General features: G+C 44.9%; 1 protein-coding gene across 1 annotated transcript in view; it reads left to right on the top strand.

Annotated features, from left to right (window-relative positions):
- Positions 1-476: 476 nt before the first annotated feature.
- LOC311235397 (SRC kinase signaling inhibitor 1-like) overlaps positions 477-22737 on the top strand; it is a gene marked incomplete at its 3' end in the record, with an annotated part of 164224 nt that continues 141963 nt past the window's right edge. Inside the window, exon 1 of the mRNA XM_084322852.1 lies at positions 477-794. Coding sequence (XP_084178978.1) covers positions 495-794 — 300 coding nt within the window. The 5' untranslated portion in view covers positions 477-494. The remainder of the gene's footprint in view (positions 795-22737) is intronic.

The raw sequence follows: 22737 nt of genomic DNA, 5'->3' as shown, positions 1-22737 counted from the left end.
GTCATATAGCTGCATGCTGTCCAGTGAAAACCTTTAGTCTCCAAATGTTCTTGTTTTAACTTGAATTGAAAGTTGCAAGCAAGTTCCATGACCCCTAAGCACCATAAAACCCATTCAAACCACCCAAGTACATGAAAATTAGACTGGTTTTCAAAATGTCCAATAGATTTACCCTCACCTGACAGCAACGATATGTGAGCAATCGTTTATGAAACTTTATGTCGACAAATGTATGTCCAGTTTCCTCACCTTTCCTTCTTCTCTACCCTCCCACACCTCCTCTCACCTCCCTCCTCCCTCTCTCCTCTCTATATCTCTACCTCCCTCCTCCTCTCACCTCCCTCCTCCCTCTCCCTCTCTCCTCTCTATATCTCTACCTCCCTACTCCTCTCACCTCCCTCCTCCTCTCACCTCCCTCCTCCCTCTCCTCCCTCTCTCCTCTCTATATCTCTACCTCCATCCCTCCTGCAGGTAGGGAGAAGAGGAAGAGTCCCATGATCTCCGCTGGCGATGCCGAGTTCCCGCGGGATTACCACACTCTGGCGGCGGGCGGCAGGGGCGGGCCTGGCGCCCGGCGTTTCCTGGACAATGCCAACGGGGGGCTGGGGTCGTCCTCGCTGGACCGCCGCCACAACAACACCATGGCCGCCAAGAGCCTGGAGGCCCTGACCAACATCCACAAAGTCGATATCGAGCACCAGAGGGACGCCTTCATGGACCTCCAGAAGACCAAGTATCCCAACAGCCCCTGCAGCGTGTCGGTGTCCCACAGCCCCGCTGGTGGCGGGCGGCAGGTAACAGGACAGCTGCTCGTCATTAAACTGAACAACAGGCTTCATTGTGTGTTTGGCAGATCAACTCGAACAGCCGACCTAGTGGTACATTTTCTTTTTTACCAGACGAGTTGTGATGTAGTGACCTTTCACCTTTTGCGGTGCAAACACAATTTATTATGCACATGGAGTCTCATGAGAAATCATCAGAAATATGATGTTGAAATACTGGGATTCCTAAAAATTGCTCAAAGTGCCTGTGTCAAGAAAGAAAGGTTAAATCAGTCTAAATCTGCTGCCTTGGATCTGATTGGTCCTTTACGACCTAACTAGCACACCCGAACGGTATCACCTCGTATATACTATTTGATTACATGATATAATTACAACTTTACCAGTTGACGAGGACCGACTGAACGCACCATTAGACCAGAGGACCGACTGAACGCACCATTAGACCAGAGGACCGACTGAACGCACCATTAGACCAGATGGTGGCTAAATGTTTTGACACAGAGGGTCACAGGTCAACATGTGACATGGCTGGTGGGACACACTTTTGGAAAGCAAGTACTGTAAATGTAACTAACAAATAATAGCATTGTATGTCTTGCATCATACAGTTGTGTGTTAATATGCAAATAGGTAATTACATAACAGTTAATGCTGTTTCTATACCAGTGGGGCATTTTGGCAAGAAATGGCTACAATGCCTTGCCTACTTGTAGGCCATAGACCATAATGGTCAACAAGGAACTAGTTACAGATCCTTCTCCTTGCTCACTAACATTTCATTTTTATCAAACTACAATCAACTATTTAACACATATTAGCCATTCGTAATGTAACAATTTGTATCCTATAGTCACATCAACATACCCCAACTATGATAGTCAGGTTTCTCAAATTGAGATATGCACTTATTAGTAGGGGTGGGAATCACCAGTTTCATCATGATACGATACGATATCGATTCTTTGGACAACGATACGATATTTGCCGATATCACAAAGTCTCTCACGATACAATACGATACGATTAGATTCAGGTGCCTGCGATCGATATGAGATGATATCATATGCCCATTTAACACAATCAGTTATGAGACTCGCCACAGGATTTTCAAAATAAGAGTATCGATATGAATCGATCTTATTACATCGCATCGATCCGATTCGATCGTTGATAATTACATCGATGTATCGATCTGGATCGATGTATCGTCCCACCCCTACTTATTAGTCTAGTAGATAGAGGGGGGTATCATGCACCCCACGGAAATATACTTTTAACCAGACTTTCTAGAATGGAAAAAAGGTGAGAAAAATGATAGGCTATGTTAACAAGTTGTCAGAGTGGCCCATGTATCATTTATATGCAAATTAAGGACGCAATTATCAAAGAATCGCGCAAAAAAAAACTGTTTCATGATTCTCAGCCAATATTGCAGATAACTGAACAAATGAGGTGTCTAGACCCATGTTTTGAGGGTCAAATATCACAATAACACTATCCCTAGAGTGATCACATGTTTCTATGTAATTTTGCCTATGCAAATCTGTGCCGTCAATACAAAATAATCACATTTTTACTAATTAGTTGAGTAGGAAAGCGGATACTATCATGCACCCCCTGGAAATATATTGTTAACCAGTGTTTCTAGATAGGATCAAATGTGTAGAAAATGATAGGCTATGTTAAAAATCTGTCAGAGTGTCCCATGTATCATTTATATGCAAATTAATGGCGCGATTATCAAACAATCGCAAAAATATCAGTTTCATATATCTCAGCCAATATTGCAGATAACTGAACAAATGAGGTGTCTAGACCCATGTTTTGAGGGTCAAAGATCACAATAACACTATCCCTAGAGTGATCACATGTTTCTATGTAAGTAGCCTATGCAAATCTGTGTCGTCAATACAAAATAATCACATTTTTACTAATTAGTTGAGTAGGAAAGCGGATACTATCATGCACCCCCTGGAAATATATTGTTAACCAGTGTTTCTAGATAGGATAAAATGTGTAGAAAATGATAGGCTATGTTAAAAATCTGTCAGAGTGTCCCATGTATCATTTATATGCAAATTAATGACGCGATTATCAAACAATCACAAAAATATCAGTTTCATATATATTTTTGATTTTGATTTGATTTGAAGTCTTTATTTCGAACATGCAATGAATACAACAAACAATAACAAAAAAGAAAAAACAACTCAATCTGCATGTTCGAAAAGGAGTAGGAAGAAGTATACACTTATTTAATCCTACCCCTTTTCCACTACTCAAATGAGTGTACTATTTTAAACATAAAAAAGAAAAGAAAAGAGAGAAAAAAAAAATATATATATATATATATATATATATATGCAAAACAAAAAAACAAAAACTATATATGTATAAAATAAAATAAAATAGAAACAAAATAAAAATGTAAACACCTGTGAATATCAAGTCCCTTCTTCATCCCTGTACCTTGTGAACATAATTTCCTTATACATCAGTTTGAATTGTCTCATGTTTGGACATTGCTTTAACACCACATTAAGACTGTTCCACAGTTTCACTCCACATATTGAGATGCAGTGTTTTCTCATGGTAGTGCGTACGTTTAGCACCTTTAAATTGTGTTCTCCCCTCAGATTATAACCCCCCTCCCTATCAAAGAACAATTCTTGAATGTTTCTTGGAAGTGCATGACTTTTTGCTTTATACATTAATTGTGCCGTTTTAAATTCCACAAGATCATATATCAGCCAATATTGCAGATAACTGAACAAATGAGGTGTCTAGACCAATGTTTTGAGGGTCAAAGATCACAATAACACTATCCCTAGAGTGATCACATGTTTCTATGTAAGTAGCCTATGCAAATCTGTGTCGTCAATACAAAATAATCACATTTTTACCAATTAGTTGAGTAGGAAAGCGGATACTATCATGCAAAATCATAATAAAACTATTGCCAGAATGATCACCTGTTTGTGGCGAGCTAGTATGCAAATTGGCACCTTTACAAAGAATAAAGCATTGTTACCAATAAAGACACATCATATTGTAGATGACTGAACAAAAAAAGATGTGGACTCATGTTTTGAGGGTTAAAGATAGTAATACAATTTCTGAAGTGGTCACATATATCTCTGGCATGCTTACAAGAGTGCTGCTTTCAATGCCATTTCTTACGTAGGTCTACATGTATGTAATACGGTAAATACGTCCTCTGTTCTGGATATCTTCTTTGTTGACACAACATTCAAGTATTTTTTTCTATTTGTATTTTGTGCCCTAAACCAGGGGTTCCCAAAGTGGGGGTCGCGAGCCGCCGCGGGGGGATCGCCAGATGATAAAAAAATCTAAAAAAAAATCTAAAAAATATATAATAATAAAATGTATGCAGTCAGGCCATTGAACTTAGAAGCAGGCCAGGCCAGTGTTTCTAGTTGCAGCAGCGCAATAGTTAGATAACCTAGGTGGGGAACAACCAGGATATCACTGCAACTCACACAAGTTGGAGAACTATCTCTCTCTCTCTCTTGCTCTCACACACACACACAAAGGGAGCCGCATGTGATTGGTGGAGGCGGGACCCTTACAAAAAACTGTTGTTGCTAATCATTGACACATGCTAGCCTGTAATAATCCCCCCCAGAAAAATCTACTTTGCATTTGATATATTGCAAATATATGCCATCACACACACTGGCATTTAAAGGGTTAGAATTATAAAAGGAATATGTGGTGTTATGATCAGGGAAGTTGAATAAAAGATTGTATTGTTTTCAATCTGACATTACAAAAAAACAGAAAATCCATAAAAAATCAGTGTTGTTGCTAATCATACATATGCTAGCCTGTTTTTTAACAATAATTTGTGATGCCATCACAAACACTGGCATTTAAAGGGTACAAATAAAAGAATTCCTGCACCAGATTCAGGAAATGAAGTCTTTGTAACAAGACATTTCCTGGTGGGGGACCCCCAGAGCCCCCCTGCTTAAAAAGTGGCCTGACTGGGGCTATATTTTGCACTATATTTCCTGGCCTGAATGATTTCCCCAGTCCGGCCCTGGTTAAAAGCCTCCAATGCTTATTAGTGTGTGTGCGTTTGAACGTGTGCATGTTTCAACCATACATTTTCATTTATTAAAAAAAAAGTATTTAATAATCCTCCTATAATAGTGGGGGTCGCGGCTCTCTGACACCGTTATTTGGGGGTCGCGGCCTGAAAAGTTTGGGAACCCCTGCCCTAAACTACTAATCATCATCATCACTAAAACAATTGTCAAAGTCTATCTCTTCGATCTCCATCTCTTTTTTGTTATATATATACTGATGATCCTCCTCTACCAGCATGACCAACCTCTCTATATACTGATGATCCTCCTCTACCATGTCAGCATGACCAACCTCTCCATATACTGATGATCCTCCTCTACCAGCATGACCAACATCTCACATACCGGTGACCCTCCTCTACCATGTCAGCATGACCAACCACTATATACTGATGATCCTCATCTACCATGTCATGTCAGCATGACCAACCTCTCCACATACTGATGATCCTCCTCTACCATGTCAGCATGACCAAGCTCTCCATATACTGATGATCCTCCTCTACCATGGCAGTGTCTTGGACTTCCTGACGGGCAGACCCCAGGTGGTGAGAGCAGGCACCTCCTCATCCATCACCCTCAACATAGGGGCCCCCCAGGGCTGTGTTCTGAGTCCCCTCCTCTACTCCCTGTACACACATGACTGTGTGGCTCAGCGGAGTAACAACACAATCATCACATTTTCTGACGACACAGTAGTGGTGGGCCTGATCTCTGCAAACGACGAGAGGGCCTACCTGGAAGAGGTCAAGGTCCTGGCGGGATGGTGCCAGGAGAACAGCCTCTCCCTGAACGTCAGCAAAACAAAGGAGATGATTGTGGACTTTAGGAGGTCGGGGGTCAGGAACTACAGCCCCCTCAGCATCGACGGGGCACCGGTTGAGAGAGTGAACAGTTTTAAGTACCTCGGAGCCTACATATCCGAGGACTTGACATGGACCACACACATTGACAGTGTTGTGAAGAAGGCACGACAACGCCTCTACTTCCTCAGGCGCCTAAGGAAGTTCCAAGTCAGAAGATCCTTAAGAAATTCTACTCATGTACAATAGAGAGCATCCTGACTGGCAACATCACCTCCTGGTTTGGGAATAGCACTGCACAAGACCGAAGCAGACTACAGAAAGTGACACGTTCAGCCGAACGCACAATTGGAGGGGGGCTTCCCACCCTCCAGAACATTTACAACAAGCGGTGCAGGGGTAAGGCTAAGATAATCATCAAGGACTCCAGCCACCCAAACAACTGCCTCTTTGAACTGCTGCGGTCAGGCAAGCGATACCGGAGTCTCATGGCGAGTACAGAAAGACTCAGAAGAAGCTTCTATCCCCAGGCCATCAGGCTGCTCAACGAACAATAAACACTATGCAACAACCATCAAATGCACACAGCACACACATCCACACGCACAATCCAATCCAATCCAATCCACTTTATTTATATAGCACATTTAAAACAACAAAGTTGACCAAAGTGCTGTACAAGTCCACAAACATAGGATAAAACATAAAACATAAAAATGTAATAAAAGCACATAATAAAACAGTACGATGTGTCACATAAAAAAGGCCAATCTCTCAAAAACGGTTTAAAAAACAAAAGCCAGAGCAAATATGTGTGTTTTGAGGCGTGATTTAAACACATGCAGAGTGGGGGCCTGTCTAACATGCAGTGGCAGCTCATTCCAGAGCTTTGGGGCTGCCACTGCAAAAGCACGGTCCCCCCTAAGCTTCAGCCTGGAGTTTGGAACGGCCAAGAGGAGCTGGTCAGAGGACCTGAGGGACCTTAGAGGAACATAGGGTTCCAGCAGGTCTGAGAGGTAACCCGGTGCCAAGCCGTTCAAACATTTAAAAACAAACAGTAAAACCTTAAAATCAATCCTAAAATGCACAGGAAGCCAGTGGAGGGCAGCCAGCACAGGGGAAATGTGCTCCCGCTTTCGCGTTCCCGTCAGCAGACGGGCAGCGGAGTTTTGCACCAACTGCAAACGAGAGAGGGAGGCCTGACTGACGCCCACATACACACACACTCACTTTAAACAAACAACACACTGCAGCACCCACTCTCCACACTTTAGATCACCTAAACACACTTTATATTTATTGGTAAAGGATTTGCACTACAACTCGTACACCTTACTGTAAATTATACCTAAATTGTACCTCATCCCATTTCTGCTCTGCACTATATAGTATTGTATATTAGTACATTGCATAGTATATTGTATATTGTATGGTAACTCAGTTACTTCTATTCTGCATCGAACATTGTACATATGTCTATACTGAACACTGTGACTTCTATTTTTACTTCTATTTTACATGCTATACTATTTTATTTCATACTTATCTTGTCTAGCACAGTCTCTGGAGCGTAACAGTAAGAAGCATTTTGTATAAAAGTATTCTGTACTTCTGTATGACAACTATTAAAGAAACTTGAAACTTGAAAACTACCATGTCAGCATGACCAACCTCTCCACATACTGATGATCCTCCTCTACCATGTCAGCATGACCAACCTCTCTATATACTGATGATCCTCCTCTTCTACCAGAATGACCAACCTCTATACTGATGATCCTCATCTACCATGTCAACATGAACAACCTCTCCATATACTGATGATCCTCATCTACCATGTCAGCATGACCAACCTCTCTAATGCAGGACCTCTTTAGGGGGGTCTTTATTCGGCATGCAACGAACTGGACATGCAATTGGAGCGGCACACACACACCGGGATACACACACACACACATGCATTGTCTTTCCTCAGTCGCCGATGCGATTGAGTCTCTGCACTTGACCCATCCCGTCGTCCTTCCCCCCATGGGCAGCCGGGAGCAGATAGGGCGTCAACGTGAGCCGCGCCCCGGGGACCAATCCAAGTGCTCCTGTCCGTCTTTGTCAAGGACACCACAGCGTTAGCGATCTGTTGTTGTGCATGTTTTTCCATTGGGTTTTATCTTATCGGGGGGGAAACCCTTGCGAGCACGGGGAGAACATGCAAACTCCACACAGAAAGGCCTGGGAGATACCCCACCTGGGTACCTGGCATCATGGAAACCTGGTCCCCAAGCAGGAATCGAACCCTGGACCTTCTTGCTGTGAGGCGATAGTGTTAACCACTACACCACCGTGCCGCTCTACTGATGATCCTCATCTACCAGCATGACCAACCTCTATATACTGATGATGATCCTCATCTACCATGTCAGCATGACCAACATCTCCAGATACCTTGATGAACCTCCTCTACCAGCATGACAAACCTCTATATACTGATGATCCTCATCTACCATCTACTTGGGGGGGATGCGGACCGGAGGGGGACTTGCGTCTTGTTTGCATCGGGGTCCCCCATTTTCAATTCATGATACAGCACAGCTTGAATACATGCTGTGGCAATTCCAGGTGTAGGGGTGGCAGAATAAACAACACACAGACAGGTTGCAGTTCCCAAAATCATACTCTTTATTTTCTATTTAAATAATGATCGCTTGCTGGCGTTAATCTGTCGGCCGGGCGGCGTCTCCGCTCTGTGGCCTCTCGCCTTGCGCTGCTATGGGGGACTGAGAGGAGGCTCCTCGGCTCCGTTAAGTCCCCCCTCCCCAACAGGCGCACCGCGCCGTGATTCGATAATCACTCCTGATGGTTCTCTAGTGACAGGTGCGTCCGGAAGCGGACGCCCAAACATGGGCAGCGCCCAGCCATTGGGTCGCCACGTAACGCCCATCAATCACCAAGCCCAGGGGTGGCTTGGGGTTGCCACAGTACCCCCCCTCCAGCTCCGACCGTCGGGGAAGAGCGTCCGACGCCCAACAGGCATCCTTCCTGGAGAGGGCGTCTGCGTTGCCATGCGCCACCCCGGACCTGTGGATGACAGAAAAGTTAAACGATTGTAACTCCAGAAACCATCGAGTCACCCTGGCATTGGTCCCCTTTGTCTTGGCCATCCAGACGAGGGGGGCGTGATCCGTCACCAGTGTGAAGCGCCTCCCCAGCAGATAATAACGGAGCGTCTCCAGTGCCCACTTAATTGCCAGACCTTTGCGCTCCACCGCAGAATAATTGCGCTCGTGTGGCAGTAGCTTCCTGCTCACATACAAGATTGGATGTTCCTCACCCTCCAGTTGCTGGGAGAGGACCGCTCCCAGTCCCACCTCTGATGCATCTGTCTGTACTGTCATCTCCTTGTTGAAGTTCGGGGAGACCAGCACCGGTCCCGAACAGAGGGCCGTCTTGAGGTCCTCGAACGCCGCCTCCGCCTCCGGTGTCCACTTCACCATGAACGGCCGCCGCGCCTGGGTCAGATCTGTGAGGGGAGCAGCGCGAGCAGCGAAGTTAGGGATAAACCTCCTATAATAGCTTGCTAGCCCATTAAATGTCCTGACCTGCTTCTTGGTTAAAGGGCGAGGCCACTCCCTTATCGCATCAATTTTCCTCTTCTGCGGTTTTACATTGCCCCGGCCTATTGTGAACCCCAGGTACTCTGCCTCTTCTAGTCCCAGCCTGCATTTATTTGGGTTGGCGGTGAGACCCGCCTCCCGGAGGGCACCCAACACCGCTCTCACCTTTTGGAGGTGGGAGTCCCAATCTGACGAATGAATGATAATGTCATCGAGATATGCGGCTGCATAATCCCGATGGGGCCGTAGTACTCTGTCCATCAGCCTCTGAAAGGTAGATGGCGCCCCATGCAGGCCAAACGGGAGAACTTTATAGTGAAACAGCCCGTCTGGGGTGGAGAAAGCCGTCTTCGTAGAGCAGCTCCTCCCTCACCAAACGTCCAAGAGGATGGAGACAACCGCGTGGAGTTGACGAAGTTCATCTGCCGAACGACCATCCTCTTCATCTTGGCATAACAATGCTGCACGCGCTGTCTCTAGGTTAGCTAACGCTAGTTAGCCTTTAGCTAAGCTAGCTACTAGCCGACATCATCATGGCTATATCCCGACTGAACCACACGTTAGGACTCAATATTATAACGTAGCTAAAGCTAACTAGCTGTCCCTGTCATTAGCCGGGATGGCTAGCCTGACTGAACTGTCTAACATGCAACAACTTTCATCTTCAGTCCATCTGCCGAACGATGTCCTCTTCATCTTGGCTGGCATAACCTCCAATGCTGCACGAGCGAAATAGTCAGACGCTAGTGATGGGTCGGTCATGAGCGACTCGTTCATAAGAGCCGATTCATTGCCGTGAGCGTGAGTCGAATCGCTCACGTCTGGCAATGAGTCGGTTCACGCCCCCCCCCCCCCCCCCCCCCCCCCCGGCACGCACACATACACACACAATGAACTCAACAGACGCTACCTTACCTGTAACCCCTCCCCTCATTGAAACCAATTCTGCTGCCTGCAGAGCCTCAGAGCTGCCCTGCAGAGCCTCAGAGCCAGGAACAAGTCAGACACATTCTACAAACGTGTCTAATGTGAAATATATAAGCATATAAGCAAAACTAGATTTTAGGTCTGTGATGAAAAAGGGCCTCGCGGGAAGGGGGGCATCGCAAAAAAAATTAAAATAAAAAAAAATAATAATAATAATAATAAAAAAAATATATATTTTTTTTATTTTTATTTTTTTTTTGTGCGAGGCCCCCCTTCCCGCGAGGCCCTGTGCGACCGCACTGCTCGCACACCCCCTGAGGCAGCCCTGATCCCGGGCATGCCATTTCTTTAACAGGTTAACATGGTATAACTGTCGATGCTTCCTACGGTCGGGCTGGTGGACCTTGTAGTTGACGGGACCCACTTTTTCGATTATGTCGTAGGGTCCCTGCCATTTGGCTAGGAATTTGCACTCTGCTGTCGGAACCAGTACGAGGACCCGGTCCCCCACATTAAACTCCCGTGGCTGTGCGCCCCGGTCATAAATGCGCTTCTGTGCGTCTTGGGCCTGTTGCATATGTTCTCTCACCACTGGCCAGAGCGCCTTCATCCTGTCTCTCATCACCTGCACATGCTCTATGAGAGACCGGTGGGGCGACGGCTGTTCCTCCCAAATCTCCTTTGCGATGTCCAGGAGACCCCGCGGCTTGCGGGCGTAGAGCAGCTCAAACGGCGAGAAGCCAGTGGAAGCCTGTGGGACCTCACGCACAGAGAACATCAGAAAGGGCAACAACTGATCCCAATTCTTCCCATCGTTCTCCATCACCTTTCTTAGCATGCTTTTCAGTGTTTTGTTAAAGCATTCGCACAGCCCATCCGTCTGTGGATGGTATATGGAGGTTCGCAGCTGTTCCACTTTCATTAGTTTGCACATTTCTTTCATGACCCGCGACATAAAGCACGAGCCCTGATCAGTGAGAATGGAGTCGGCAATTCCCACCCGACTAAACAAATGAAAGAGCTCTCGTGCCACAATTTTGGCCGTCACCGTGCGTAACGGGATGGCTTCGGGGTAACGTGTTGCATAATCTATGATTACCAGTATATACTGGTGGCCTCGGGACGATTTGACTAGTGGGCCCACCACATCGAGGGCAATTCTTGAGAATGGGGTCTCAATGATGGGCAGTGGGATCAGAGGATTTTTATAGTGTACCTTTGGTGCTGCGTGTTGACACTCTGGGCAGCTCCTGCAGTAGTCCTCTACCGCTCTCTTCATGCCCGGCCAATGGAAACACGCCTTTATGCGCTCCATAGTTTTGTCCACGCCCAGGTGCGCTCCGAGGATATGTGACCAAGCCCAGGGGTGGCTTGGGGTTGCCACAATGCACACCCTGATAAATACTTTTATTTGGTTCTAACTGGATTTCATCTCTTGTTTTTTATCTCTTGTTTTTCATCTCCTGTTTTACATTTCTTTTTATTCTATGATACATGTTTTTCTCTATTCTATGATTCATTTTCTTTGTGATATATGCTTTCTTATGTTCTATCGGTGTACTGTATGTTATCTTGTGTATATTATGTTATGTTATCCCAGGTGGTGAGAGCAGGCAACTGCACCTCCTCATCCATCACCCTCAACATAGGGGCCCCCCAGGGCTGTGTTCTGAGTCCCCTCCTCTACTCCCTGTACACACACGACTGTGTGGCTCAGCCGAGTAACAACACAATCATCAAATTTGCTGACGACACAGTAGTGGTGGGCCTGATCTCTGCAAACGACAAGAGGGCCTACCTGGAAGAGGTCAAGGTCCTGGCGGGATGGTGCCAGGAGAACAGCCTCTCCCTGAACGTCAGCAAAACAAAGGAGATGATTGTGGACTTCAGGAGGTCGGGGGTCAAGGACTACAGCCCCCTCAGCATCGACGGGGCACCGGTTGAGAGAGTGAACAGTTTTAAGTACCTCGGAGCCCACATATCCGAGGACTTGACATGGACCACACACATTGACAGTGTTGTGAAGAAGGCACGACAACGCCTCTACTTCCTCAGGCGCCTAAGGAAGTTCCAAGTCAGTCAGAAGATCCTTAAGAACTTCTACTCATGTACAATAGAGAGCATCCTGACTGGCAACATCACCTCCTGGTTTGGGAATAGCACTGCACAAGACCGAAGCAGACTACAAAGAGTGACACGTTCAGCCGAACGCACAATTGGAGGGGGGCTCCCCACCCTCCAGAACATTTACAACAAGCGGTGCAGGGGTAAGGCTAAGAGAATCATCAAGGACTCCAGCCACCCGAACAACTGCCTCTTTGAACTGCTGCGGTCAGGCAAGCGATACCGGAGTCTCAAGGCGAGCACAGAAAGACTCAGAAGAAGCTTCTATCCCCAGGCCATCAGGCTGCTCAACGAACAATAAACACTATACAACAACCATCAAATGCACACAGCACACACATCCACACGCACACACTCACTTTAAACAAACAACACACTGCAGCACCCACTCTCCACACTTTAGATCACCTAAAAACACTTTATATTTATTGATAAAGGATTTGCACTACAACTCGTACACCTTACTGTAAATTGTACCTAAATTGCACCTCATCCCATTTCTGCTTTGCACTATATAGTATTGTATATTAGTACACTACATAGTATATTGTATATTATATGGTAACTCAGTTACTTCTATTCTGCATCGAACATTGTACATATGTCTATACTGAACACTGACCTAATTTTTTACTTCTAATTTACATGCTATACTATTTTATTTCATACTTATCTTGTCTAGCAGTCTCTGGAGCGTAACAGTAAGAAGCATTTTGTATAAAAGTATTCTGTACTTCTGTATGACAACTATTAAAGAAACTTGAAACTTGAAACTATATGTATGTTGTTGGACCCCAGAAAGACTAGCTGCCGCTAAGGCATCAGCTAATGGGGATCCGTTTAAATAAACAAATAAACAAATCCTCATCTACCATGTTAGCATGACCGACCTCTATATACTGATGATCCTCATCTACCATGTCAGCATGACCAACCTCTCCAGATACCTGGACCACGGCACTGGCTCCCCGACCACGACACTGGCACTGCAAGCTAATACATGTGTCCGAACTGGCTGAGTCTCTGGGCTCAGAGAACTGCAGCACTCTGCTGGGGTACTATGACTTTTCTGGGGATGACTGTGCCAGGGCTTTAAAAGGAAAGAGACAGGTGAATCCGTTGAATAAGCTGCAGAAGAACCCTAGATTCCAGAAGGTTTTTAGTCAGCTTGGCACATTGTTGCTGGTAACAGATGAGCTCCAACAGGAGATGGAGTACATGCAAATACACTCAATATGACTCGACATAACCTGGGTAGGCTGTGGAGACCAGTGGCGTCGTTAGCCCTGGGCTTCCGGGGCTTTAGCCCCGGATGTTTTTCTCCTAGCCCCGGACCTAAAAAAAATAAAATTGTTTAAATTTTTTTTTTTCTTTTTTTTTGATGGCAGCATCCCCATTGTCTGTGCTGAATGTTTGTTAGTGTTTGGTATTTTTCTTTGGTTTTTAGTACTTTTAAACATAGATTTTTAGTAGTAGTTTGCATTTGATCCTATATAATTTTTTCATTCACCGATTTGTGGACTTTTTTTTTAGTGTCTTGAAAGGCGCATTATAAATCAAATGCATTATTATTATTATTATCATCCAGGAGGGAAAATACACTTTGGATAGTAGGGACTGCATCTCTGCCTGTCCTGGCCAGGAAACACTTTGCAACTGTGATCTCCTCTGGCAGTAGTTGGATATTGTAATGTGTGGCGAGGGGTTGCAGCAATTCCACTGAGAGAAACTGGTCTGAGGCTGGATAACATGCCTGTATGCCTATCATACGTTGTTCTCCGACTCATGAGAACCTGCTCTCAAGCTCTTGCAGCATTCTGTCGAGGACTGGATAGAATAGTCGCTGTCTCAGCTGATCTCCATGAGGTCTGAGCTTGTGCCACAAGATGACTCAACTACATACTCGTCCATCCTTTTCTGCGTCCTCCTTTGGCTGGTAGTATGTTCCTCAATCCCAAGGCCATTACATATGGCCTTTGTCCTGTCATACATGTCCACTGCCATCTCTGAGGTGCGATAACTTTTTTTTTATTTTTTTATAATTTTATTTTCATTTTCAACCAGCATGGGATACATACATGATATGGTCAGTGTCAAAATATAGAATCATCCATTTTGGTTCTTCCCCCCCCCCCCCCCCCCCCACCCCCCACTCCCTCTCCCTCCCACCAGTTCCCTCTCACCAGCCCATCCCCCCACCAGTTCCCTCCCACCAGCCCACCCCCCCCCCCTCCCAGATTCAACTCAGACTCACATTAGGCAAACACTAAACTAACAGAAAATGCAAACATAACGAAACAAAAACAAAAACACATTCACATCTTCAACTTGCTCCGAGGTCCCAACATAGTCTCATAGATTCCACTATGGGAGTGTACCCAACCTTTCATTCTCCATATACGTCAAAAAGGGTTGCCATGTCTTATAGAATCTATCCGTAGAGCCTCCTAAGGTGCATCTCATCTTTTCCAAGTGCAGGAACCCCATTACATCTCTGGTCCATTGGACATGTGTGGGAGGTGCGATAACCTTTGAGTGTGTCCTGCACTGTGCTTTTAAATAGTACAGATAGGTATTGAAGATGTGCACTTTAACGCAGCAGCACCTGGAGCCATCCATACCCATGTCCAGTGTCCACTGACAAAGACATGCTCATGATACTGTGATAAACTATAATAAGCTTTAATCGAACCCTGGTTAATTTCCTCGGATAGTCCGGTTGGTTTGGGGTGGTGTGAAAGCTCATTCACTCTTGCAAGTGAACCCTGCTGCGGTTCATTTGAGATGTGAATGCAAAGCGGACCAAAGGCAGGAAAAGACCCCAAAATCTAATCTAAGAAGACTGAAACATTATGTATATAATTTTCGATTGCTTAAGCACGATTTTGAAAACAGGGCCCGGTGTTTCAAAACACTACACACAATTAGCACAACCACACACACAATTATCAGAACACCTCAGATCCTTTGCTAAATTAAACACAAACTATACACTAATTTATAAAAACTACATTTTGTTACCATATGAAACACACGTTTCATATGACTTAATTCTGTTTGAACCAGTTACACACTGCTGTGCTTAACCTAAAACACATTTAGCAATTCTACTTCTCAATGATTAGAGTACTGTAAGTGAAGTACACAGAGAATGTGCAAATATACAATAAATTCACCAAACACTACACAAGACCAATGCTGTAGACTGATGAAAATATAATTTATTTATCTCCATATACCCAAATCAATGATGCAGACTGATGAAAAAGAAATTCTCTCCATATACCCAAATCAATGATGCAGACTGATGAAAATATAAATGTTCTCTCCATATAACCAAATCAATCAACATTTCAACATGGAGAATCACAACAAAACATGTCCCAGTTTTCATGCTACTACAGTGTGCATAGCACAGTAAGCTCAGCAAATATCAGACAAACATAAAATACTGTATCCAGTACAGGTTAAAATTACAGTAAAACAAAAACAAAAATAGAAAAAAATTAAATAGAGTACACAAAATACTAGACATTATCTCTTTGCCTAGCTGGATCTGGCAAGAGATTTTTTTGTTGTGATTCTCCATGTTGACATGTTGACTGATTTGGGTATATGGAGAGACAATTTATATTTTCATCGGTCTGCATCATGGTTGTCTTGTGTAGTGTTTGGTGAATGTATTGTATATTTTCACGTTCTCTGTGTACAGTACTTCACTCTCCTTCCATTTTGGTTGAAGGCAGGTGAACTCACCTGCTGCATTTTTCATAGTGCTTAAACCTGATTGGTGTATCTACAATTAAGCAATGGTGTGTTTGTGCATCTGATTGCTGACATTCTATGTGTAATGTAATGCAAGTGTGTTTAGTGTTTTGCAAATCACTGTGTGTATTGTGTGTGAGGCTGACTTTGTGCTTATAGGGGTGCAAGTCTGGGCCTATGTTTTGCTCCTTGAGTGTAAGGTTTTGATAATTGTGTAATGATTGTAATTTGATTTGAGTGTTTATGCAATCGAAGAAAACTGTAAAGACTAGAGATTAACTGTTTATTTCTTTTGTACATAGGCTGTGCATAATGTTTGTTTGTTTATTTGCTTATGTGTATGATTCTTAACTGTGCTTTTATTTTGTTATTGGTGTATATTTGTGTATGTATGTATGTATGTATGTATGTATGTATGTATGTATGTATGTATGTATGTATGTATGTATGTATGTATGTATGTATGTATGTATGTATATGTATATGTGTATATATTAGGGGTGTAACGGTACACAAAATCCACGGTTCGGTACGTACCTCGGTTTTGAAGTCACGGTTCGGTATTTTTTCGGTACAGTGTATTTCCCAAAAGTTTTCAATTAACCTTTTTATTTTTTTTTACTAATATAATAATAGCATAATAATGCAAGGAAACCGTTTCAAAGTGCAATAAACCTTTATTTAACATTGGAAGACATTTTAAATATCCTAAATAAAAAAATGCTCAGTTTGATTGTTTATTATAAAACAAACTGAAACTGGAAACAAGCCCTCTGTCTGGCTTTTTGTGTCATCCTTTTAACATGTACATGTATTATTAATGTAGCTTGCGGTACCATGTACAAAATGTTAGTATGAGGAAAAAACTGTGGAAACGTAATAAATAAAAAGGCAGTGTTCCAAATAAACACCAAAATATATTCTCTATTGGAATGGAGACTTCAGCACAGGATAAACTAGGGATGGGCAAAAATAATCCAGATCGATTGATCACATGATGTACTCGAGTACTCGTGGAGGAAAACGCTGTACAAAATAAACGTCTTTTCCGGTGTTTTAGACTTTTATTTTGAAGCCCACCGACCGGAGCTTTTCCGGTGTTTTAGACTTTTATTTTGAAGCCCACCGACCGGAGCGGAAGTATTGTTGTTATTATCGTAGCTGCCTAGCAGAACGTATTGAGCCGACAACTTGTCTCGTCCGGTTCTGTGTTTTTGAGCTAATGATAAAACAACTGGTGAACAACTAACTTTAGGTTAGTTTTAACGTTAGCTACTAACGTTAGATGCAGCTACTACAGGCAATCAACGATGAGGAGGAAGCGTCAAAGCCGTATAGAATAGCCCTATGTGCGTACTTAGGCACGACTCGAAACGACCTGTTATAATAAATTAATTCATGTTTAACTTGTCCCCATGTCCAGTCCTTTGACTAGCCCCACCCGTTCATTGTAAACAATGATGCATGTAATTGTATTAACGTTATTGTGTGTTGTAGGCAGCTATGCTATACATTGTATTTAGTTTGTTAGCTATTTAGCTAATATTGAATAGCATCAACAACGCTAGATCTTTAATCTTTATTTAGCAGTCCAGATTCTCCGGGCAGTAGCGAGTAACTACTTGGGTCTAAAAATAGCTAGCCTACACTACAAAAAAAGCCCCCCTCCACCCCCCCGGGCTGAAGCCCCCAATGTTTTCTAACCCTAAAAACGCCCCTGGTGGAGACACAATGTAGAAAGAAGAATGAAATGCATTTGTGGGAAACATGCAATAACTTACTCAGTCGATGAGTCCGGTTAATACAATTTATTAACTCAGATGAAAGTATCAATAGTCAGAGATATGGCTGGATGGCTCTCATCCAGGCTACTAGCTAGGACACCAGGGAGAAGTGAACGAATCTCAGAGAGGGGGCTCCTTTATACCAAGGACAGAGGTAGGAGACAAGCTCCTATTTCCCCACACATTTCTATAGGCAAGGTATCAGTTGGGCCTTTATAAACACAGAGTGAAGAGACATTCTGATGATCAACCTGCCAGTTAACCCTTTCACTGCCACACGACAGAAGGTTAACCCTTTACTATCACACAACCAACGGTCGTGTGGCAGTGAAAGGGTTAACCGTCTGTGTATTGTCGCAGTGAAAGGGTTAACCGTTTTTGGTAGTGCTGCAGTGAAAGGGTTAAGTAGCAGTGACCCATCGGTTAACCACAGATAGGGTTATCTGAAAGGTCATTAGGAGATTAAGACGGTGACAGTGGTGTACGAGGTGGGAAGTTCAAGAGACATCCATATTCGCTCGTTCCCAACGTGAGGCGTTAAACTCTCTGACCTATGAAGTCCCTCTTCTTTTTTTCACCTCAAGACATCACCCCCCCACCCCTCCCCCCGACCACCCATCACTTTCAATCACGGAAGGCTCTGACCTAATACCTGCCACAGCATGCCCTGCAAACAGTATACGCCAGCTCTAGCTCTGCACTGTGTTTGTGCATGCCTCACCTCGTTCTCTCCACCTCCCCATCCCTCCACCCAATCACCTTCCTGGGAACACGCTCTCTCCTCCATCCCTCAAGCTTCCCTTTTTCCCTCCCTCCCTCCCTCTCTCTGTCTCCCTCTTTGCTCTGTGTGTACTTATACCCTCAGCTCCACCATCTATCTTCCTGCGAAAAAGTGGACTAGAGAGAGAGAGAGAGAGAGAGAGAGAGAGAGAAAGAGAGAGGGGGGGGGGTACGAGAGAGAGGAAAACACGGAGATGGAAACAGGTGGAGTCTGTTGTCGTCATGGCAACCTACCCCTTTCCCCATATAAGGCGACTGGATGATATCATCTGGTTGGCAAACGCCTGAGCGCTGTGAGGATAGAGGCTCACGCCTCACACTGTAAGAGAGAGAGTGACAACAACAGTAGGAGAGAGAGAGAGAGACAGAGAGGGAATGTGCAGAGGAGCGAGTGCGACCGAAGCTGCTGCAATTTTCTTGACAGCAACGTGGGTAGAGCAAAGAGAGAGAGAGAGTGAGAGAGAGGGGGGGGGGGGATAGAGTGGGGAGGGGTGGTGTGGTGGGAGAGCAAAACGCGAACTGGCTGCTAGGCGCTACTACGGGTACCAGTACCGCGCAGGGGGGATTTCTGTAGCGATTCCTCGGGGTGTGCGCGCGTGTAGGGGAGAAAGAGACACACCGAGCTGCAGCAGCGAGCGATATGGAGAGGGGGGATGAGGCGGAGGAGGGAGGCGTGCGGAGCGGGAGGACGCGCCAGGCAACCGGCAGCCTCGTTAAGTAGGGAACGGTACGACCCCGCCGTCCTTTTTGCATCCCATTTATACAGCCGGAGTCAGAGACGTTCTGATCGTAATGTCTCAGAATGACTCTGTCGATAGATGCTAACTGCTGCTGCATGGGGGAGAGGGATGAGAGAGAGAGAGAGAGAGAGAGAGAGAGAGAGAGAGAGAGAGAGAGAGAGAGAGAGAGAGAGAGAGAGAGGGAAGAGAGTGGAGAGCAATGATGACATAGCTCTATGTGATGGGAGTACTGTAAATGGTGTGTGTGTGTGAGTGTGTCTGTGTGTGTATGTGTACAATGTAGGTTGGAATGTTGTGCATAGAGATGAGCACAGGTAGACGTGATATGTACACACCTAATCTCCCTTTCTGCATAATGTTTGTGTGTGGGTGTGTGTGTGTGTGTGTGTGCATGGATGCATGTGTGTGGGCTGTTCCTTCACCAGCAGGCAGGTGTTGGACAGGTATGGCTGTTGTGCCGCAGTGTCTGACTGAAGGGGGGGGGGGGGGGATTACCATGCATACATGTGCGTGTGTGTTAGTTTGCCTATGCATGGAGAGGAGGGGAGAGAGAGAGTGGGATAATTGAGGGTGGGTACAAAGATGGCTACTTGGCATGCAGGTCAGGCATGCACGTCGCTTTACTCTTCTCCCCCCCCCCCCTCTCTCTCTCTGAGTCTCTCTCTCTCTCTCTCTCTCTCTCTAAGCTCTGCCTATCTCCCGCGCATTATGTGCGCCATGGGATTTCAGCTTGAGTGATTGAGAAACATTCTGGGGAGTAATCACTGAGTCACGGGAGCGTGGAGGCCCCCCATTTGTTTTGGCTTGATTCTTTTTTCTACTCGAGTTCGGAAACATCAGCTAGTGGGTTTCTGGCGGGTGGCGCAGTGGTACGTATACGGGCGCAGTGAGATAAGGTGTCCGGCGATGTTAAGTACTATACAGGCTGGGGAGGATTATGCAGAACGTGACTCTGTGAAGGATAGGAGGCTGCAGCCTATTACGGATTAAAAGTCCTTGAGGGTTTTTTAACGCTGACGTTTAGTCCGGTGTTCCTGTGTTAAAACGAGAATACTGCCTCAAATTAAGAATTCATTAATCTATGCTATGTTCTATGGTTTGAGAGAGTCCAGTGTTTGAGGCCAGTGTTTGTGCACATAACACCCGCCCCCTCGAGGAAAAGCAGGGAACCAATACTTGATCTTGTGTGACATCATCCAGAGATGAAATCTGGAGCTGATAGAGAGAGAATGGGTTGGAAAAGATGGTGAAGAAAAATGTGATGAAAACACCCAGTGGGATTTTCTGAGTAAAAATACATTTAGAAAAGAAAATATTTGACATCTTGATGACAGCACAAGTTCTGGTCTTTAGATTTCTGGTTTCTGGCTTTTGAAGTAGCCTAAGTCAGGGAATCCCACTCTTGTATTTGTGGAAAAATTGGGTTACTACAGGGGTGAAATATTGTCAGGCCAGAAATGTAGCCCATGCTGCACACGCTCCACCCTCCTGCTTTACTTCTGGTTACTTTGTTACCTGGCGAGAGAGAGAGAGAGAGAGAGAGAGAGAGAGAGAGAGAGAGAGAGAGAGAGAGAGAGAGAGAGAGAGAGAGAGAGAGAGAGAGAGAGAGAGAGAGAGAGAGAGAGAGAGAGTGGGATCGAGAGAGAGTGGGATCGAGAGACGTATCAGGAAATTCAGTGTTTGTAGTTTGTAGTTATTGGAAATTGAGTGAGGGTAAAGCTATGCATTATTATGACATTTAGCTCCACCAAATTAGCACCTTCCATTGTCAATATTCATGAGCAGAGATGGCTTTAGCCACATAATGAGAATGAATTGATTAGTTATGCCTCAATCTGGTAAATTAGGTTAATATTACTTTGCAGTGGAATTCTTCTTTCATGAATATTGATTGAACTGCCATAACAAGACCATGACAATAACATGGATCCTTAAATTCATTGTCATTCCCCTTTAGCTTTGGCTGGTTAGCCATGAGACACATGCTATTGATATTGACATATGATATGATTATTCTTTATGGATGAAGGAAGGGAATATGGGACAGTGTGGCCTACAATGGATGCATGGATGATTTCTATAAAAGGTGTAGTTATAGTGACAGATAGAGTAAGACTTATAGCAGTATAGTAATATTAGCCTTCTGCAGGATAGAGACAAGTGAGCAAGGACCTCACTGGTATAGAAATTCAAGGTGGATACTGTTGGTCAATAGAGTCGTTTGAAGTGAGATATGAGCAACCAAACAGTCAAAATGGATGTTACTATGCGAGACACTGCAGAAGTGATGCTAATGTCAAGTGCAGATCTTAGGCCAAGTAAAAAAAAAATTAAAATAAGTGTAGTACAGTGGTGGCTGGCTGCGGCTGGCTGACCTCAGATCAGGTGCTATTTGCTGTCTGACCTCAGACCAGGTGCTATTTGCTGGCTGACCTCAGACCAGGGGCTATTTGCTGGCTGACCTCAGACCAGGTGCTATTTGCTGGCTGACCTCAGACCAGGTGCTATTTGCTGGCTGGCCTCAGACCAGGTGCTATTTGCTGGCTGGCCTCAGACCAGGTGCTATTTGCTGGCTGGCCTCAGACCAGGTGCTATTTGCTGGCTGGCCTCAGACCAGGTGCTATTTGCTGGCTGGCCTCAAAGCAGGTGCTATTTGCTGGCTGGCCTCAGACCAGGTGCTATTTTCTGGCTGACCTCAGACCAGGTGCTATTTGCTGGCTGGCCTCAGACCAGGTGCTATTTGCTGGCTGGCCTCAGACCAGGTGCTATTTGCTGGCTGGCCTCAGACCAGGTGCTATTTGCTGGCTGGCCTCAGACCAAGTGCTATATGCTGGCTGGCAGTGGTGTAGTCTACGTGATACACAGTATGTCCACTAAAAAAGATGATGCGTATGTTACCACTACTCAGCTCGTTATAGTAATCAGAACATCTTGTGTAGCACATTGCATTACTTGTTGGTCTCATGTGAATGCAGCAAGTAGCAGTTATATGCCGTATTTGCTATCGCGTTCCGCTCTGAGCCGTATGAGATATACTATCTCCTATGATACCTAATGTATCTCCCTACGAACAAGAAATACATGCACCCCACCTGTATGGGGCTCCGCCCCCATGGTGGCACCGCCCATATAGCAGTGACGCTAGTCACCACACACCCTTCCTCTATTTTCGTCCCAGCGTACTTGGATGCGTGCACCGTACGATAACTAGTAGGATGAAAAGATCAGAGTCATAATGTTGGAAGCTTACCGGAGGTTGCTGGCCCCTGGCATCTTCGACGCATGTTTTCGGCGACACGACGGGCC

The sequence above is a fragment of the Notolepis coatsorum genome (assembly GCF_963971535.1).
Source record: "Notolepis coatsorum genome assembly, chromosome: 10".
NCBI classification, from domain to species: Eukaryota; Metazoa; Chordata; class Actinopteri; order Aulopiformes; family Paralepididae; genus Notolepis; species Notolepis coatsorum.
This window is presented reverse-complemented; position numbering and strand designations above follow the sequence as displayed.